Genomic DNA, 19,597 nt, shown 5'->3' with positions numbered 1-19,597 from the left:
AGTTCATGTCTAACCAATCTTATAGATGAATAAATTCTTCTCAGTCATCCAGCTAGGTACAGGTGTTGATTTTAACAGACGTTTTGATGACAAATTCTGTCATCTTCATCAGGGATGATGCATAGGTATGTCTAGTCCAGTGGTATATATACCCCCATCATCCGTCCCTTTTGATTGGATGAGGACTAACCAATTAGGTTTCCGCTGGCCCATCTTGTTTACAACCAAATTCCACTAGTTCTTACTTATGTAAGATCTTTGTCCTTGTTAAACTTATTTTCCTCTGGTTTTATTTCAATGGCTTCCTTCATCAGGTGGTCTCAAAAGCCACTGGGGCGGCACAGTGGTTTTGTGTCGAAGTCAATCCTATGACCATTACAACTGCAATGTTTGGCTACCGCTTATTTTTCCAGGCAACCCAAATGGATATACCTTCCTTGCTCCTTGATGTGGGTGCTGTGATGCTGCGACTGCAGAGCAGTGTTTATCAGCCAGACGGGGCACACAGTGGAAGCCTGCATCAAGGAGGACAGGAGGTGTATCCGTCTCAGTTACCTGGAGAAATTGGCGGTAGCAGAACTTTGTATTTACAATGGCCACAGGATTGATTTCAACAGCACAAAACTACTGTGCCTTGCCAATGGATTTTGGGACCATTTGGTGAAGGAAGCCACTGAAATTAACTACAGAAAAATAATTTTAACAAAGATGAAGGTCTTGCTCTAAGAACTGGAATTTGATTGTAAACAAGGTGGGACAGTGGAAATCTGACTGGATAGGACGGATGAGAGGGGTATATATACCACCGGACTAGATGTGCCCAAGCATCATCCCTGACGAAGATGGCATAATTTGTCATTGAAACACTGATTAAAATTGATACCTGTACCCAGCTGGAAGCCTGACAAGAGTAGAGTTTTTTTTTGAGGAAGTTACCAGGAAAGTTGATGAAGGCAAAACAGTGGATGTTGCATACATGGATTTCAGTAAGGCGTTTGACAAGGTCCTGCGCGGGAGGTTGGTCAAGAAGAGTCAGTTGCTTGGCAGTCAAGATGAGGTAGTAAATTGGATTACACGTTGCGGGAGAAGCTCGAGAGTGGTAGTTGATGGTTGTCTGAGTAGTGGAGTGCCACAGGGATTGGTGCTAAGTCCACTTGTTCATCATCTCTCTCAATGATCTGGGTGATAACCGAATCAGCAAGTCAGAGGTATATGAAATGATGAGGGGTATGTAGGTATATAGTCTCGATAGACCATGCACCTTGGAATGTTTCCAGAGCGTGAGCCTGGGCAAGGTTTTTTTTTTATGGAAGACCGGCAGTTGCCCAAGCCACCGATGTTGTCCAAGGGAAGGGCATTAGGACCCATGTCGTCGCAGAGCAATGTGTGGTTAAGTGCCTTGCCCAAGGACACACACACAAGCCTCAGCTAAGGCTTGAACTAGCGACCTTCAGATCACTAGACGAACGCTTTAACCACTTGGCCACGCACCAACACGTGGTTGTAGATAGGGTAAATGCAAGCAGGCTTTTTCCACTGAGGTTGGGTGGGACTCCAACCAGAGGTCATGAGATAAGGGTGAAAGGTAAAAAAATGTAAAGGGAACACGAGGGGAAAGTTCTTCACTCATGGGTTGTGAGAGTGTGAAATGAGCTGCTAGCACAAGAGGTGCATGCAAGCTCAACTTCAATGTCTACAAGAAGTTTGGATAGGTATGTGGATGAGTATGGAGGGCTATGGTTGCGGTACAGGTTGATGGCAGTAGGCAGTTGAAATGGTTCAGCACTGATTAGATGGACTAAAGGGCCTGTTTCTGTGCTGTACTCTATGTAATCTGTGTTGGAAGCTCAGCTTAGATTTGAATCTACGCCTTCAAGAGAAAGATTTTCAAACAAAAAATTTCAAATTCTTTGCCCCCCCAATTATTTACTTAGACATATTCAATGTTTAAAATTTTCATGTTATTACCTTCAATGTTTCAAGCTCCTCTTTGCATTTTGACAGCTCAGATTCTTTTTCGTCCAATTGACACTTCAGTTTCTCTGCAGCTTCTTGTTCCGTTTTCTCATCCTGTACTTGCTTTAGTGTTTCCATGTTCTCAAGCTTCTCTGTAACATTCCGAAGCTGAATGAACAGATCTTCATTCTCAAGATTATTTTTTTCACTCAGATTTTTCATTTCCAGCAGATCTCTTTGCAAACCTTCCTTATCAAGCAGTGCTTCATCTAGATGCTTTTGCAAAAGACTTTTCTCCTGTTTGAGGTCATCGATTAAACAACCTAGTTCAGCCTGCAGATCTCTATTTGCATCACTCTGTAATTGCAATTCCTCTTGCAAATGCTGTATGCGCTCATTAGACAGCAGTGCCGCAGACTGCTTTTCTTCTCTAATTTTAGTCACATGGTTTTCAAGTAATTGCATTGCCTCAATTACATTGATTTCATCTGCATCATTTGTAAAACTAAAAGCTTCTTGTTTAAGAATATTAATTATCGCATGCCTAATATTCAAAAATTGCTGTTTTTCAAGTCTATCTGTAATTTCCAAGTTTTCCTTTTCTTGAATCAAAGCCTGTAGTTGTTTACTGAGATCTTGAAGTTTTTCTTCATTTGTTTCCATGTTTTCATTTTGTAATCTGAATGTAGATAATTCACTTTGCAACAATTCCTTTTCCTTTTGTAAGTTTGTAATAAGTTCCTCCATTTTTTTTGTTTCAGAGTCCAAATACTCAGTTTTTATAGTTTCTAATCTGTTTTCCATGTCACTGAATTTTTGACAATAAGCATCTTTCTCAGAAACAGCCTCTTTTAAATGTAGTGCTGTTTCATCCAGTCTCTTTTCCAACTCATAGTTGTTCTTATTGAGTACTTCTATTTGTTGTTGGAGTTCTGCACATTTACCCTGCTCCTGTGTAAAAGATTGTTCCAACCTGTTTATTGACTTTTCAGAGATTCCAATTCTTGACATTAGTTCCTCCTTCTCTTTCATTAAATTATCCACATGTTCTTTCGAATCCATCACAATTGCCTCCTTCATCTGAATTAAAGATGCCAATTCTTGATTCTTCTCTTCAAAATTATTTACAATTTGTTTTAGTTCCTTAGCCTCTTCTACTTCAGCCTGCAATTTATTGATTAATTCCAAAAGAGAATCTTTCTCATTAAAAACTTTCCTGAGTTTCTGTTGCAGGTCATGAATTTCATCAGACTGTTGCAGTTTCATAACCTCAAACTCATGGCTAATCTTTGAAGCAGATTCTCCCAATTCCGCCTGTAGGATTTCCAAGGTGTTACGCAAGTTTTCGTACTGTCTCTCTGCCTCCTGTTTCTCTTCCGATAATGTTTGGCATTGTTTTGTCAAATTATCTATCTTAAGAAGAGATTCTTGTTTTTCATTTTCAGCTGCAGAAAGTAAAGTTTGCTTTAACATTGATACATCTTTTTTATGTTGTTCTGTTATAACCTGTATTTCAGAGGAATACTGAGTCTCTGCCATTTCACAACGCTCTTGAGCAGAATGAAGTTCATCTGTCAGTTTTGTGACCATGGTCATATATTCTTCCTTGGATAATTGGAGCTCATTTATCTTAAATTCCCAATCTTCTCGCTCATGAAATAACTCCTCTTTTGCATGCTGCACTTCTACTTCTACCTTCTCTTTTTCATTTTTCATGTAAACAAGCTCCCTCTGCATTAAACAATGCTGTGATTCTAATTTTTTCACACAATTCTCTAGGTATGTCACTTGCTCACTGGAGTTAGAAGGTGATTCTTTTGGAAGCTCTTGTTGCAAACGTTGGACCTCCTTTTGCTCTTCTGTCATTTTTCTTAACTGATCTTTCAGTTGATTCAACTGAAGCTCATAATTGCTAGCATTCTCCATCAGCTCATTTGCAAGACTTTTCTCTTTCTTTGAATGCTTCTCTACTAAATTTTCCTCCAAGGTCTTAAGTTCCTGCTTGTGTTTTATGACAGCAGATTCAAACTGTTGCTTCAACAGTGCCAATTCTTCTTGATGGGTGTTTTTAAGATTCTTAATTTCATTTTCATTTTCAGACATAAAGTTCCTATTAATATCATCCAACCTTTTCAATTCTCCCTCCTTTTCTTTGGTGACTGATTCTAATTGCTGTTGCAACTGCAAAATCTGATCCTCAGAAGATTTTTTAACCTCATTTAATTCTCCTTCCAGCCTCTTTGCTTCAGTCTGCTGCAGGGAGTAGGCTTCAAGCTGTTGCTCAAGTTGTCCAATGTGGGTTATGTGCTTGAGATTTGACTCCTGAAGTTCATTTTCTAACGTGATTATTTCATCTTTGTGTTTTGCTTGAGCTGATTCTAAAGCTTCAATTTTGTTTATATGTTGATTTTTTAATAATTCAATTTCTTCCTGAAGTGCCGTTTCTTTTGACAATGCAACCTTAAAATAATTAAAAATAATTTTATTATTGTCCATATGTCATGGACATATGTTCTGATCACCTCTTACTACAGTAGGAGTATTATATTTAGCTAAACGTTTCAGTGCATTATTCAGCTAAAGTAGCTAATGTATTGAGGTAACCAAAGAGCAAAGGTCAAACTAAACATGTAGCAATGAAAATCTAAACCAGAGGTTAAAATGTGGAGGCTAAACAAAATGAAAATACTGATGAACAGGATAAACAATGCAGCATTTTAAACTATACCAAAATTTGTATGAGCACAACCTTTGGCTCATCACTACCTTTAATTCTTCTTTGCATTTTTCATTTTCTTTTCTTAGTGACAGCGTACTTTGTTGAGCTTCTGCTTTTTCCAAGAGTACCGAATCTAGCCTGGCTGTCAGTTCCTGTTCAAAGAAACAAAACAGTACAATTTACAATAACCTACAGATGAACTTTAAATTAATGTTTTAAAACAGTCTGTTTCAAAAAACATAATTTAGTAGTCCTTTCATGATCACTATGAAAACAAAACCTTGTGACATAATCCAAAATTTACAAAAGCTGATACGTTACCCTGAAACAACCCACACAAAATGCTGGAAGAGCTCAGCAGGCCAGGCAGCATCTATGGAAAAAAAAGTCCAGTTGACGTTTTGGGCCGTGACTTTTTCCATAGATGCAGCCTGGCCTGCAGAGTTCCTCCAGCATCGTGTGTGCTGTTTGGATTTCCAGCATCTGCAGATTTTCTCTTGTTCGTGATTACATTACCCTGAAAATTATGTTATTGCAATGTCATTAAATCATCAAATCTGCTGAAGGTCACAATTTACAATTCTGTGCATTTGAACAACCCATAAACAGGAATGTTAATATAATAATTTGCTTTTAAAACATTACCTGGATAACTGCATCATTAGCTTCAATAGATGGTTTTGCCTTAAGCCGTTCAATTTCATTTTCCAGTTCTGAAATAATAATACAAGATTTGTAAACTGACCTTAGTTAGATAATAACATATCACAAGAAGGTTGAACCATAAGTAAATATTAATGGGATGAGAAACACTGAAACACAAAATGCTTTATTTAAAATAAAATATTATTATTTAGCAAGAATTGAAAATGTCAGAAATCAGTAATGTCATGATGATTGAATTGGTAGAGCTAAGGAAATGTTTGATCTGGTCAGATACACCAAAAAGGAACCTACTATTCAATAACACCTAAAAACTTGTATCTCTTTATATCCATAATCATAATCATGGTGCTCCATTGTAACAATATCAAAAAGACAAATCAATTTCCACAATGCCACCATTGCCCTTACCATCACCACTACCTCTGTCCATAGACTGATGATATATTTAGTAGTATTGGGTCAGTTGCAATTTCCTCATATAGAAAATGGGAGGGAAAAACTGAGCATATTTAGGCCTCTCACAAACACCACGGCCCAGCAAACAAAATTAGCAAGATTTACCCATTTAACTGGAAAAAAATTCAGGATTCCTGCATTCTTTGAAATGAGGAAACTGGCCTGCACTCCAAAATATATTGATTCAGGATGTCATTGCTGAAGTCCACATGGAATCGAAAGCAAAACTTTTTACTGTTGAGCTTCCCTGGTTTTTAACAGCAGACAACTGCAATTCACTTCCAGCATTGTTCTACTTCTTTAATAATTCAGTTTAGTTTAATACTTCTAATTATAAAAATAAAAATAAATAATTACTTCTATTTTTAGAATAGGCAAGATATCTTCCTTATGCAAAATTGCACCAGCGACCAACAGCGATGTTTTGCTGACAGCTCACAAAACTACTAGGAACTCTAGTACATATACTTCCTCTGAACTGTGATCGCTGCAGTGTGCAGCCTGTAATTTCTCTTTGAATAATGTATTTTTGAAACAAAAACATTCCGGCATTTTAGTGATCTCCTGAGGGATTTGGCAAACTACTTTCAAAAGTGCAGATGCGGCCGGGATGGCTATTGCTGGGGGTGGACGCTGCATCAACGCTTGATAGCGGAAGATGAATCCGTGGTCAGTTCCATTACTCTACAATGATTAACATGTCGAGCAACATTAAAATCGCTGAGACCAAGAGAGGAGAACAAACAAACACGAGGAAATCTGCAGATGCTGGAAATTCAACCAACATACAAAATGCTGGTGGAACACAGCAGGCCAGGCAGCATCTATAAGGAGAAGCACTGTCGATGTTTCGGGCCGAGACCCTTCGTCAGGACTAACTGAAATGAAAGATAGTAAGAGATTTGAAAGTAGTGGGGGGAGGGGGAAATGCAAAATGATAGGAGAAGACCAAAGGGAGTGAGATGAAGCTAAGAGCTGGAAAGGTGATTGGCGAAAGTGATACAGAGCTGGAGAAGGGAAAGGATCATGGGATGGGAGGCCCGGGAGAAAGAAAGGGGGAGGGGAGGAAGCACCAGAGGGAGATGGAGAACAGGCAAACAACTAAATATGTCAGGGATGGGGTAAGAAGGGGAGGAGGGGCATTAACGGAAGTTAGAGAAGTCAATGTTCATGTCATCTGGTTGGAGGCTACCCAGCCGGTATATAAGGTGTTGTTCCTCCAACCTGAGCTTGGATTCATTTTGACAGTAGAGGAGGTCATGGATAGACATATCAGAATGGGAATGGGACGTGGAATTAAAATGTGTGGCCACTGGGAGATCCTGCTTTCTCTGGCGGACCGAGCGCAGGTGTTCAGCGAAACGGTCTCCCACTCTGCGTCGGGTCTCACCAATATATAAAAGGCCACGGATTGGTGAGACCTGACGCAGACTGGGAGACCGTTTCGCTGAACACCATCAGTGCTTCCCCTGACGAAGGGTCTCGGCCCGAAATGTCAACAGTGCTTCTCCTTATAGATGCTGCCTGGCCTGCTGTGTTCCACCAGCACTTTGTGTGTGTTGAGGAAAACGAACAGGTATTCAGCACCACATGCCTTCATTTGATCAGTCTCACGACTACTGTCAGGTGGGAGATGCAGGAATCTTGGGATCCACGCCACCAGGTTTGGAAGCAGTTGTTACCCTACAGCCATAGGGCTCCTGGGCAGGCTTCACTCGCCTCAGTGTTGACCAAGCTCCACAGCAGTGGGCTCGCTCTTGTGGAATCTGCAGTTCATGTTCTGAGTGTTACAGTTTATTTTTTTTAAACTATTTGTGTGATTTGCCTTTTCTTGAAAATTGGATATGCGGCAATCTTGTTTGTTTTTTAGTGAATTCTACTGGGTTTCTTTATGTGGGTGCCTGCAAGATGAATCTCAAGGTTGTACATGACATACATGCTTCGATAATAAATTTTAACTTTGAACTTTGAAGCCCCATTTAAGAGTATTAACATATACTTTTATGTTTAATATTTCTTAAATGTATGAATACAAGTTATATTTAAAACATTTCATAAGTTTGAAAGGTTTAGTAACCTAGACAATTGAAGTTGGGGCCTTGCTAGTTCTTAAAGCCTTTAGTAATGATTTTGGGATGTGCACTACTGGACATCCTATTGCCCTTCACCTTCTTTGTTGCGGTCATGTACAAGTCACACCAGCAAGGAAGGTCCTCTACATCTTTATTTGGCAAGTATAGTTGTAAAAGATCACAGGAAGGGATTCAGAGCATTAAGATATAACCTTATACTTGTTTCTGTCAATTCTAGCTCCACCCATTTTAGAACATCAATAAAACTCTTACTGTTGCCACCATTAGGCTTTTCTATGTCTCGCGAGCCTTTTATCCTCCATGAAGTCAAGTACCCAAAACTTTTTATATTACAGACCAATTCTTGCTCAATCATCATCTCTATCCTCCCCTGGGCCTGATATTTTAAATTCTCAGCCTCAGGAATGAAACCTTTTCAAGTGACATGGGGCAGATTCACCTGATTTCAGGGATGATGTGGTAATATCATGAGGAAAGATCAAGTAGGATGGGCAGATGCTCAATATGCTGTCTTGAGTTTAGAAGAGTGGGAAGTATTGCACTGGAACACAAGATTCTCAGAGGAATTGACAGCGTAAATTCTAGGAGGTTGACTCCTTGGGTCGGCGACCTTGGAACGAAGGACTATTCATTGAGGATACGAGTTTCAGAATTTAAGGATGAGATGAGGAACAATTTCTTCATTTAGGGCATAGGTGTCAAACACAAGGCCCGCGGGCCATATCCGGCCCGCGAGATCATTTTAGATAGATCTATTATTTTAATTATTAATGGCCCGGCGATATGAAGCGCTGATAACACACAAACTACAGATCCCATAATGCAGCGCAACAGCTGCCGATAGGCTACCCGGGAACATTCCAGCGTCAAGCGTCTGTTGTTGTATACAACGCTATTCTGAAGTCAAAGCTAACCCCTAACAATGGCGAAGAGAAAAGTTGATTCTGAAAAAAGTCTTTCAAAACCGATGGGTTGCTGAGTATAGTTTGTGAGATAGCCACTGATTTAAGAACACAGTTGATTGAAAGAAGCAACCCATTTATTGCATACTCGCTTGCTGTGGATGAAAGTGCTGATATGACGGACACTGCACAGCTGGCTACCTTCATCCGAGGAGTGGACTCCAATTTGTGCGTTACAGAGGAAATACTGAACATTAAATCGATGCACGGGACAATGACAGGAAAAGACATTTTTGAAAATGTATGTCAAAGTGTAACCGACATGAAATTGCCCTGGGACAAACTTATTGGACTTACAACAGATGGAGCACCGGCGATGTGCGGTGAAAAAAGTGGACTAGTGGGAAGGATGCGGGTAAAGATGCAGGAGGAGAACTGTACTGGTGAGTTAACAACATATCACTGCATCATACACCAAGAAACGCTGTGTGGTAAAGTCCTAAAGATAGAACATGTAATGAGCACTGTATCACAAGCCGTAAACTTTATCCGAGCTAAAGGTTTAAATCACCGACAATTTCAGTCTTTTATGCGGGAAATAGATTCAGAGTTTGCCGACATTCCTTATCATACAGAGGTGCGTTGGCTGAGTCGGGGAAAAGTTCTCAATAGAGTTTTTAAGCTCAACAAGGAAATCTGTCAGTTCATGGACAGTAAAGGAAAAGACTCCACAGTTTTGCGGGATGAAAAGTGGAAATGTGAGTTGGCGTTTCTGGCTGACATAACAACACATCTCAGCGTCTTAAACCTTCAGCTCCAGGGACGTGACCGCATGATCACTGACATGTATGATGCAGTGAAGGCATTTTAAGTGAAGTGCTCTTATGGGAGACACAAATGCACCAGTGCAACGTGCCTCATTTTCCCTGTTGCCAAGCAATGTTGAACCAGGTCGGCGCAATGATGTTCCCAAATGCGCACTTTGTTGATAAACTGAGCACACTTCGCACTGAGTTTGCACGGCGCTTTGGTGACTTTGAAGCACAAAAAATTAATTTCGAGCTGCTTCGCAACCCATTTGCTGTCAACGTGGAAACTGCACCTGTACAGATTCAGATGGAGCTGATAGAGCTGCAGTGTAATGGGACACTAAAGGCAAAGTACGACACTGCAGGGCCCGTACAGTTTATTCGCTCCATTCCTGAAGCAATGCCTCAGCTCCGTCTACATGCGGCTCGAACCTTGTGCATGTTTGGTAGCACATATCCGTGTGAGAAGCTTTTCTCAGTGATGAAGATTAACAAAACATCACACAGGAGTAGTCTCACTGATGAACACCTGCAGTCCATCCTGAGAATCTCCACAACACAGAACCTTACACCAAACCTAAACGAACTTATTGCCAAGAAAAGATGCCAAGCATCCAGCTCTGACAAAACGGCATAAGAGCAAAGAAAACTGAGTGTTTTGATTTGTTGTTGTTTTAACTTTTGCTGAAAAGCACAAATTTTATTTATATTTTCAGGGTTTTTTTGCAGCATGCTCATATTTCTAACTTGTACAATACTGACAGGAGATATTTTTATGGAGAGCAAAATATTTAAGTTATTTAAAGTTTTAGTTTATTTTTCTGGAATAATATTCCTGTCTGTTTTTATTTATATTTACGTTCAAAAAATGTTTAGTTTTAGTGTGTTCAATAAATGTTTATCCTGTTCGGCCCGCGACCTAAAGTGTGTTTTGAGTTTTGGCCCCATGTGCAATTGAGTTCGACACCTCTGATTTAGGGGGTTTGTGAATCTCAGGAATTTGCAATACTAAGAGAACTGTGGATGATCAGTAATTAAATATTAAGTTGAGTATTATAGATTTTAACAGGTATAATGTTGCATAGCAAGAAAGCATCATAGAACAACCATTATCTTACTGAATGGCAGAGCAGATTTCAGTGGTCACATAACTAAACTTGCTTCCATTTCTTAAGCCTTAATTTCTTCCTGTACTTAAAGTCTTCTCGTTTCCCAACAGCCATGGCCTTTGGACTCATCATTTTACTAAATGTATCTTATGCACTGAAAGGCCACCTCACCATTTGTACCCCACAAATAACAATTCCTGATTTTTGACATTTAGGCACACGTTGTGCACTACTTACTTAAGCCTCCCTCAACTCCTTTAAATATCTTATTTATAACTAGCTCCTTGCCCAAGGATTTAGTTGCACCTCCTGGCATGTTATGTTTTGCAATACATCAATGTCTTGATGAATGATCATAGTCAATGACTCTCTTCCTGGGAAGTACTTTGGGACAATTTTAAAAGGGGCCTGATAAAATGCAAATTGACTGAAGTCAGCTTGAAAAAAAATCAATCCATACATTGATTCTTTTAGGCATAGATAGCCAAAACTAACTTGTTATGCGGACAGTAAAGTTATACTTTAGAGTTGGAGTTTTACAACAGTTTCTCTGCAAATGAGTTTACACTAAGGACAGGTTTCCAAGGTTAGAGCATCAAAACTGTTGTTTCTCATATGGATTGGGCGATCATACAACATGGCAGCTAGGTATGCTATTGAAAAGACAGCATCCATGTTACATGAAGTAATCAGAAAGACACAATTTTAAGAATAACAAAATTATTTTTTTCAGTTAATTCCTTAACTAGACGGTATTCACAATTCAGGAAGTACAAAAAACAGTAATTTTCATCGTTTAAGAGTAATGTTGATGTGATACGGATCCTTTCACAAAAGCATATTACCAGTGCATATTGACTTTGTCTTCTGTAGAAGCACCACCTGCTTCTTTGCAAATTTTATCAGGTCATCCTTTGATAGAGTGTCCAGCTGCATATACAACAGAACATGGATTAGTTTGATGCATTTCAATATTATTTACAAAGAATATTTAGATATAGAAGCTTAACAGCTTTGAAAAACTGCTGTGGTTAAGGTTCAAAAGATTTCCTTTTATCAAACCTTAGATTTTCCAGTTCCAGTTGTTGCTGGTGATGCTGCACCATCTACACCACTCTCCTGTTGAGAAAAATAAACTGAGCTTTTAACACATATAACACTGATAGTGCTGCTTTAAATATGTTACCAGCATTCACACGGTTCCTGACATTTTCCTCACCTGTTAAGAATAGCTGGGTAACGCTGAAAGAACAATTTAAAATTTAACCTCTGAAATCAAACTCCTTAATCCATTTATCATAATGCAATTCTCAATCTATACAAATACTATTTGAAAATTACTTCTAACTTCCATTCTGTAATCAATCTCAATCCTACAAAATGCTTCATTCTCTTTAAATAACTTTCACTACCTTATCAGATACAGTCGGCAAACTTGCATTTCATCTTAATTTAGACAGCCGGAGAGTGGCAATTAAATTCGAAAACAAATACAGTACCTATAAAAATTATTCACCCCCTTCAGAAGCTTTTGTGTTTTATCATTTTCCATCACCGAATCACAGTGGATTTAATTTGGTTTTTTTTTTACACTGAACAACAGAAAAAAAACTTTCATGTCAAAGTGAAAACAAATCTCTACAAAGTGATCTAAATTAATTACAAATAAAAGAAACATAACATAATTCATTGCAACACACACAAAATGCTGGTAGAACACAGCAGGCTAGGCAGCATCTATAGGGAGAAGCGATGTCAACGTTTCGGGCCGAGACCCCTCGTCAGGACTAACCGAAAGGAAAGATAGTAAGAGATTTGAAAGTAGAGGGGGGGAGGGGGAAATGCGAAATGATAGGAGTAGACCGGAGGGGGTGGGATGAAGCTAAGAGCTGGAAAGGTGATTGGCAAGAGTGATACAGAGCTGGAGAAGGGAAAGGATCATGGGACGGGAGGCCTCAGGAGAAAGAAAGGGGGGGAGCACCAGAGGGAGATGGAGAACAGGCAAACAACTAAATATGTCAGGGATGGGGTAAGAAGGGGAGGAGGGGCATTAACAGAAGTTAGAGAAGTCAATGTTCATGCCATCAGGTTGGAGGCTACCCAGCCGGTATATAAGGTGTTGTTCCTCCAACCTGAGTTTGGATTCATTTTGACAATAGAGGAGGCCATGGATAGACATATCAGAATGGGATGTGGAATTGATTGCATAACTATTCACCCCCTTTAATATGACACACCAAATTATCACTGGTGTAGCCAATTGGTTTTAGAAGTCACATAATTAGTTAAACGGAAATCACCATGTGCAATGAAGGTGTTTCAATTGATTGTAGTAAAAATACACCTGTATCTGGAAAGTCTAACCTCTGGTGAGTCAGTATCCTGGCAAAAACTACTCCATAAAGACAAGAGAATACTCTGAGCAACTCCCTGAAAAGGTTATTGAAAAGCACAAGTCAGGAGATGGATGCAAGAAAATTTCCAAGTCACTGAATATCCGTTGGAGTACAGTTAGGTCAATCATAAAGAAATAAAACTAATATGGCACAGCTGTAAACCTGCCTAGAGCAGGTTGTCCTTAAAAACTGAGTCACCATGCAAGAAGGGGGCAAGTGAGGGGGCCAGCAAGTGACCTATGACAACTCTGGAGGAGTCACAAGCTTCAGTGGTTGAGATGGGAAAGACGGTGCATACAACTGCTGCCTGGGTGCTTCACCAGTCGCAGCTTTATGGGAGAGTGGCAAAGAGAAAGCCACTGTTGGGAAAAAAACCTCACATGAAATCTCAGCTAGAGTTTACCAGAAGACATGTGGGAGACTCTGAAGTTAGCTGGAAGAAGGTTCCATGGTCTGATGAAACCAAAATTGAGCTTTTTGGCCATCAGTCTAAATGCTATGCTTGGCGTAAACCAAAAACCACACGTCATCAAAAACACACAATTCCTACTGTGAAGCACGGTGGAGGCTGCATCATGTTGTGGGGATGCTTCACTGCAGCAGGCCCTGGATGGCTTGTGAAGGTTGAGGGTAAACTGAATACAGGGAAATCCTGGAGGAAAACGTGATGCAGTCTGCAAGAGAACTGTGACTTGGGAGAAGATTCGTTTTCCAGCAAGACAATGACCCCAAGCATAAAGCGAAAGCTACACAGGAATGGCTTAAAGACAACAATGTCCTGCGTGGCCAAATCAGAGTCCAGATGGCAATCCAATTGAGAATTTGTGGCTGGACTTGAAAGGGTTGTTCACTCATGATCCCTGTGCAATCTGACAGAGCTTGAGCAGTTTTATAAAGAAGAATGGGGAAAACTGCAGTCTCCAGATGTGCTAAGTTGATAGTGATGTTGCCACAGAGACTCAAGGCTGTAATTGCTGCCAATGGTGCATCTACTAAATACTGACTTGAAGGGGATGAATACTCATGCAATCAATTATTTTGTGTTTTATATTTGTAATTAATTTAAATCACTTTGTAGGGACACAAATGACTTTTCCTGTTGATTAGTATCAAAAAAGCTGAATTAGATCCTCTGAGATGTTGTAAAAAAAGAAAACATGAAAACTTTGGGGGGGGGGTGAATGCTTCTTATAGGCACTGTAATCCATCTTACACTAACAGATTTGGATTCTCATTAAATATGTAAATATTTTTTTCTTTTTTCGACATGCTCTGACCTAAATCAATGCACGAGAACACACTTTTCAAGTGCAGTTCCCATTTTCAGTATTTGGTTTGGAAATCCACATGAATGCCGATAGGGCTCAGTGTGTACTGGACACTTGGAATAAATTTGTGGAAATATCCCGAGTTAACAATGGACTCTTTTGCACAACATCTATTCTCAGATGGATTTTAAAAGATTCCAATTGAGTAAATTAGATTTCAATGAAACAAGAAAACAATGACAGTTTAAAAAAATATATATTTGTGGCTGCAACATTTTTCACTTTGATACTATTTATTTAAAATCTTTATTTTACTGAAACACTAAATAACTGAACACTACTTCTGTAGCATTCCTTTTATAAACTTTTACCAGGACACGTTCATTTTTGTGCATTCACCAGACCAGGATAAAAGCCCAATCATTAGCGTATACCCCAAATCCTGAAGTTGGCCTGACAGTCCCAAAATATGCCTTGGCATCAGACACAAAAAAGTACTGTACACTATACTCCTCTATATAATGTAGTCTTTGAAAACCATGTAATAGTGTCAGTGAGAAGCATCTCATAAACATGGCATTTTAGTTAAACTGCCTTCTTTATAGAGCTTACTAACTAAAAAATGTTAAAAGTGCTACATTAATATATTTTAAGTTCCACTATACTTGCAAGCCAAAATAATAGTTGATTGATATTTCCATCAATGATTAGTGATGACTATGTTTAAAATTCAAAGTAAATTTATTAAAGTATGGATATGTTACCATATATTACCCTGAGATTAATTCTCTTACAGGCATTTACAGGAAAAAAAAACACAAGAAAACTATACATAAACAGACAAAGACTAACAACCCGTACAACAGGCTGGAGGAACTCAGCAGGTCGGGCAGCATCCGTGGAAACGAGCAGTCAACGTTTCAGGCCGAGACCCTTCATCAGGACTGAAGAGGGAGGGGCCAGGGGCCCTATAAAGAAGGTGGGGGGAGGGTGGGAAGGAGGCTAGTAGGGAGGGAATTACCGGAAGTTGGAGAATTCGATGTTCATACCAAGGGGCTGGAGACTACCCAGATGGTACATGAGGTGTTGCTCCTCCAACCAGAGTCTGGCCTCATCATACCGTCTGGGTAGTCTCCAGCCCCTTGGCATGGATATGTCCATACATGGCCTCCTCTACTGCCCCCTGCCCCTCCCTCTTCAGTCCTGATAAAGGGTCTCAGCCCGAAACACTGACTGCTCGTTTCCATGGATGCTGTCCGACCTGCTGAGTTCCTCCAGCTTGCTGTACGTGTTGCTTTGACCCCAGCATCTGCAGCATACTTTGTATTTAAGACTAACAACCAATGTGCAAAAGATAACCTCTGCTGCAAAAATACTGAGAGCATCAATTGTCTAGAGTCTTTGAAAGTGAGTCCGTAGCTCATAAAACCAGCACAGAACAGCGGTGGCTGAAGTCATAGAGTAATAACTATTCTTGTATTTGGTGGTGTGGGACCTAGGGCTTCTTCACCTCCTGCCTGATGGTATTAGTCAGGAGAGAGCGTGGCCTGGATGGAGGTGGTTCTTGATGATGGATGCTGCTTGTGCCAGTGCTCGATGGTGGGGAGGGTGTTGTCAGGGATCGAGTGGGCTGTGTCCATCGCTCTCTGCGGTCTTTTCTGTTCCCGTGCACTTGTAATCACACTTTAGTTTATTTACGCATTATCCTCCATCTCATTTACTATTTAATATCATGTTCTCTCTTGAGGCAAGTTTGAAATACATGATGGCATGTATATAACCAAGGAACTGATAAAATTTGCTTTGTTTCTTTCCTTCCACTAGTGGGAAAGAGCTAATGGAGGCATAAATTGCTTACTTGTATCTCCAGCAAATTTTACACCATTCCAGTATCATACACATGACATTTTATTTTAATAACATTAAACAGATTAAAAGCAATGGGAACTTAGATGCTTTTCAGATATATATTCACCCATATTGATGGTTTGGCTAATTTTTAAACTCTTAAAAAATCATGAGTTCAATTCTGATTCTAAGATTCAAGTTACAGAATATTAGCTGACTCAGTGCAGTATTAATGGGGTCCACAAATATTACAAGCAAGATGTTTCAGATGGACTACACAGTTAGAAAAGCAGACATATAATTTGAATAAATTCCCACATCATTATTCTTTCAGGATCAGAATATTCTTTCCTTAGTCAACAACAAACTGGTATTTGCTGCGTTTGTTGATTAACTTGTTTACTAAGATTTGTTGGTATATTCTAGGGGCATGCCATTAACTATCTGTAAGTAATATAATTCTCCAATATAACATGAATCGAGAATTATATTACTAAAACATAGCAAGCTTCATGTCAAAAGGCAACAACCAGAGTTTAACTTTGTGTCATAATGAAGAGTCATCTATGTTCCTTACTCGCTGACTGTAAAAATCTGTTTCTATGCAAGTTGGATGTTTTAGTTAAGCACTGTTGCTCGTATATAGACGTGTATGAATGCTTCACTCATAAGGTTGAAAAGGAACTTCAGCCTTTAAATAGAACATTTAAATTGCTGTCCGCGATGCAGCTACATCAAAGAGTACATTTAATATCGGGGCAATTGCTGTTCCCAAATAACTTAATTTCTGCAATACACACAAAGCGTTGGAGGAACTCAGCAAGTCAGGAGCATCTATGGAGGGGAATAAAACAGTCGGCGTTTCGGGCCCTAAGTATATGCTGCATAGATGCTGCTTGACTTGCTGAGTTCCTCCAACAATCTGCGTGCTATTCAGAATCCAGCCTCTACAGAATCACTTGTGTTTGAGATTCACTTCAGTTCCTCCAGGATGTGCTTGCAAACATCCTGCTCGCAGATGACGCAGATACCATTAGAAATTACATCTTCGCTACCTTGGCTGTAGCCCGAATGAGTACATACTACATTGAAACGTCACATCTAATACCAATAATAAAGCAGCCCGGAGAGCTGGTTTTGCCGCGGTATTCGTGATCGATTTGCTTATGCTCTTGGTTGATAAACAATTGAATGGCCCTTTCACCAGAAGGCCGCCCGGACCGTCGCAGATTAAGGGTGACGGAGCCTGGAGCCCCACACTCACCTCCATGGTTCTCTGCCCACGTACCGGCCCCACTCGGCCCCTGGACCCGGACCCGGACCGAGCTCAGGCTCTTCCGGCAGCCTGCCTGATGACGTCGCAAACCTGGAGCGGAGACCGGAAGTGAGGAGAACCATGACAACGGGGGCGTGGCCCAGTGCTGTGATTGTACACGTGGAGGGGGGAATGCTGACTGTTCGTCCGCTGCGCTTCATACGCGACAGCAGAACACTGTACTGCGGTATAGTCCAGGTGAAAGGTCATTGATCACAACCTGAAATGTTAATACTGTCATGCACAGCTCTGATGATACTTTCTTCCCTGATTAAGCCGAGGTCATGATCGCATCTTTCCTCAATAACACTCACAAAATGCTGGTGGAACACAGCAGGCCTGACGAAGGGTCTCAGCCCGAAACGTCGTCAGTCCTTCTTCCTATAGATGCTGCCTGGCCAGCTGTGTTCCACCAGCATTTTGTGTGTGTGGCTTGAATTTCCAGCATCTGCAGATTTCCTCGTGTTTTTCCTTAATACATTGCTTTTTGAGCTGTCAGCTTTTTACAAGTTGTACAGCTTGCATGATTTTTTTTGAAGTTGTTACGTTAAAAAGAGCATGATGCATTATTAAAACAATTTCAGATTATGTTTTGTTCTTGGAGAGATCCGGTCTGCATTTGCCAGATTCTACAAAGTGATCCTCATTCTTAAAAAAGACTATTCAGCGTGTCACACACAAAACGCTGGGAGAACCGAGCTGGCCAGGCAACATCTATGGGAAAGAGTAAACAGTCGACATTTCAGCCGAGACCCTTCATGTCATTTATCCTGTCCAAAAATAAATCAATAGTCATATCGATCCTACTGCAAATAACATAAATGTAGGCTGAGAAAGTAAAAGGAAGGAAGTTTGCTACATCAAAATCGATCTTATTGTCCTATGCACAGATCCAATTGAACATATGCAGTAGCAACACAGGCACGTATCCTAAGCGCAGCATTCACATAAATTAAGCATGAATTATACACAAATTTTACAAGAAAGCAATTAAAAAAAAATTTAGTTGGGAAGTGCTCAGTGTTGCTAAATTAGGCCTTTGCTCGGTGGGAGTTAATGGAGACCAAATTGGACAATAATTAAGGTTTGCAGTGTGGGTTCTCATGCCTCTAGCTCAAGGAAGAGATAATACTTATACTGTACTGCCTGCTGAGTGAAATTAAAGCATCCAACACAAACCTCATCTTTGCCCGTTGTTTCATGGATGGCAAGTGTCATTGAGGATAGCATCCACTGCTTAGTGTTAACATGCAGCTCTTAGAGGGGAAGTAAATGTGGGTACAGTAGAAGCCATTCCAGAGGTGGTTTGGTAGAGCGCAGGGGATCATAAGGGAAAGAACAGACTTCAATATCCTTAGAGCAGCGCTGGATGATTTGGAGGAAGAAATACAGAAAAAAAAAACTCCCCTATCTCTGCCTGATAAAAGACAGTGAAAATGCTAGGAGTCTTATTCTGAAGTCTTGATTTCTCCTCAAGATTTGGTGAGCTCAATGAATTCATCTCCGAATACCAGATCCCACTAATCACACCATTACTGCATGCTGCTGCTGAATCCAGTACACTGCCAGTAATCGTATACAGTACTCTGCAAAGGTCTTGGGCACATATATGTACTCTAGCTAGGGTGCTGAGAGCTTTTGCACAGTACTGTACTTGTCAACGTGGAGTGGAGAACGAGTTTGTAAATCTGGCTGGAACAAAGGATGCTGGGAGTAGTGAGGGTGGAGCACGGTGAAAGGGGTGTGGGACAGGTGGCAGAGAAGGAGTACCAAGGGTGAGGTGTGGCATGGGTGTAGACATACACAGCCCTGAGTCACCAGGTGATGTCACTTGATTCCAAACAATTGGTTTTTTGATCCTTACTGAATGTCTCTCTGGTGCTTCCCGCTCCATCCCCTCTCCCTTCCTCTTTTCCCAACCATGATTCTCCCTCTCTCTGCCCCCTTCCTGCTATCAGTCCACATTGGAGACCAATATCAGAATCAGGTTTATTATTACTCAGATATGTGTGGTGAACTACATATACCTGTCTGGACATGCCCCTCTGCTGACTGCTCCT

The 19,597-nt window shown here is 40.4% G+C and overlaps 1 protein-coding gene across 1 annotated transcript in view; it reads right to left on the bottom strand.

Moving 5' to 3' along the window:
• The window catches only part of LOC140726766 (GRIP and coiled-coil domain-containing protein 2), a 66,647-nt gene extending 49,071 nt beyond the window's left edge, over positions 1 to 17,576 (bottom strand). The window contains exons 1-6 of the mRNA XM_073043565.1: positions 17,487 to 17,576; positions 11,773 to 11,829; positions 11,556 to 11,640; positions 5,321 to 5,388; positions 4,723 to 4,827; positions 1,969 to 4,416 (exon numbers count right to left, since the gene is read on the bottom strand). Coding sequence (XP_072899666.1) covers positions 1,969 to 4,416; positions 4,723 to 4,827; positions 5,321 to 5,388; positions 11,556 to 11,640; positions 11,773 to 11,829; positions 17,487 to 17,492 — 2,769 coding nt within the window. The 5' untranslated portion in view covers positions 17,493 to 17,576. The remainder of the gene's footprint in view (positions 1 to 1,968; positions 4,417 to 4,722; positions 4,828 to 5,320; positions 5,389 to 11,555; positions 11,641 to 11,772; positions 11,830 to 17,486) is intronic.
• Between the last annotated feature and the right edge of the window lie 2,021 nt (positions 17,577 to 19,597).

The sequence above is a fragment of the Hemitrygon akajei genome, chromosome 4 (assembly GCF_048418815.1).
Source record: "Hemitrygon akajei chromosome 4, sHemAka1.3, whole genome shotgun sequence".
NCBI lineage: Eukaryota > Metazoa > Chordata > Chondrichthyes > Myliobatiformes > Dasyatidae > Hemitrygon > Hemitrygon akajei.
Note: the sequence above shows the minus strand (reverse complement) of the source record. Positions and strands in the feature narration are given on the sequence as shown.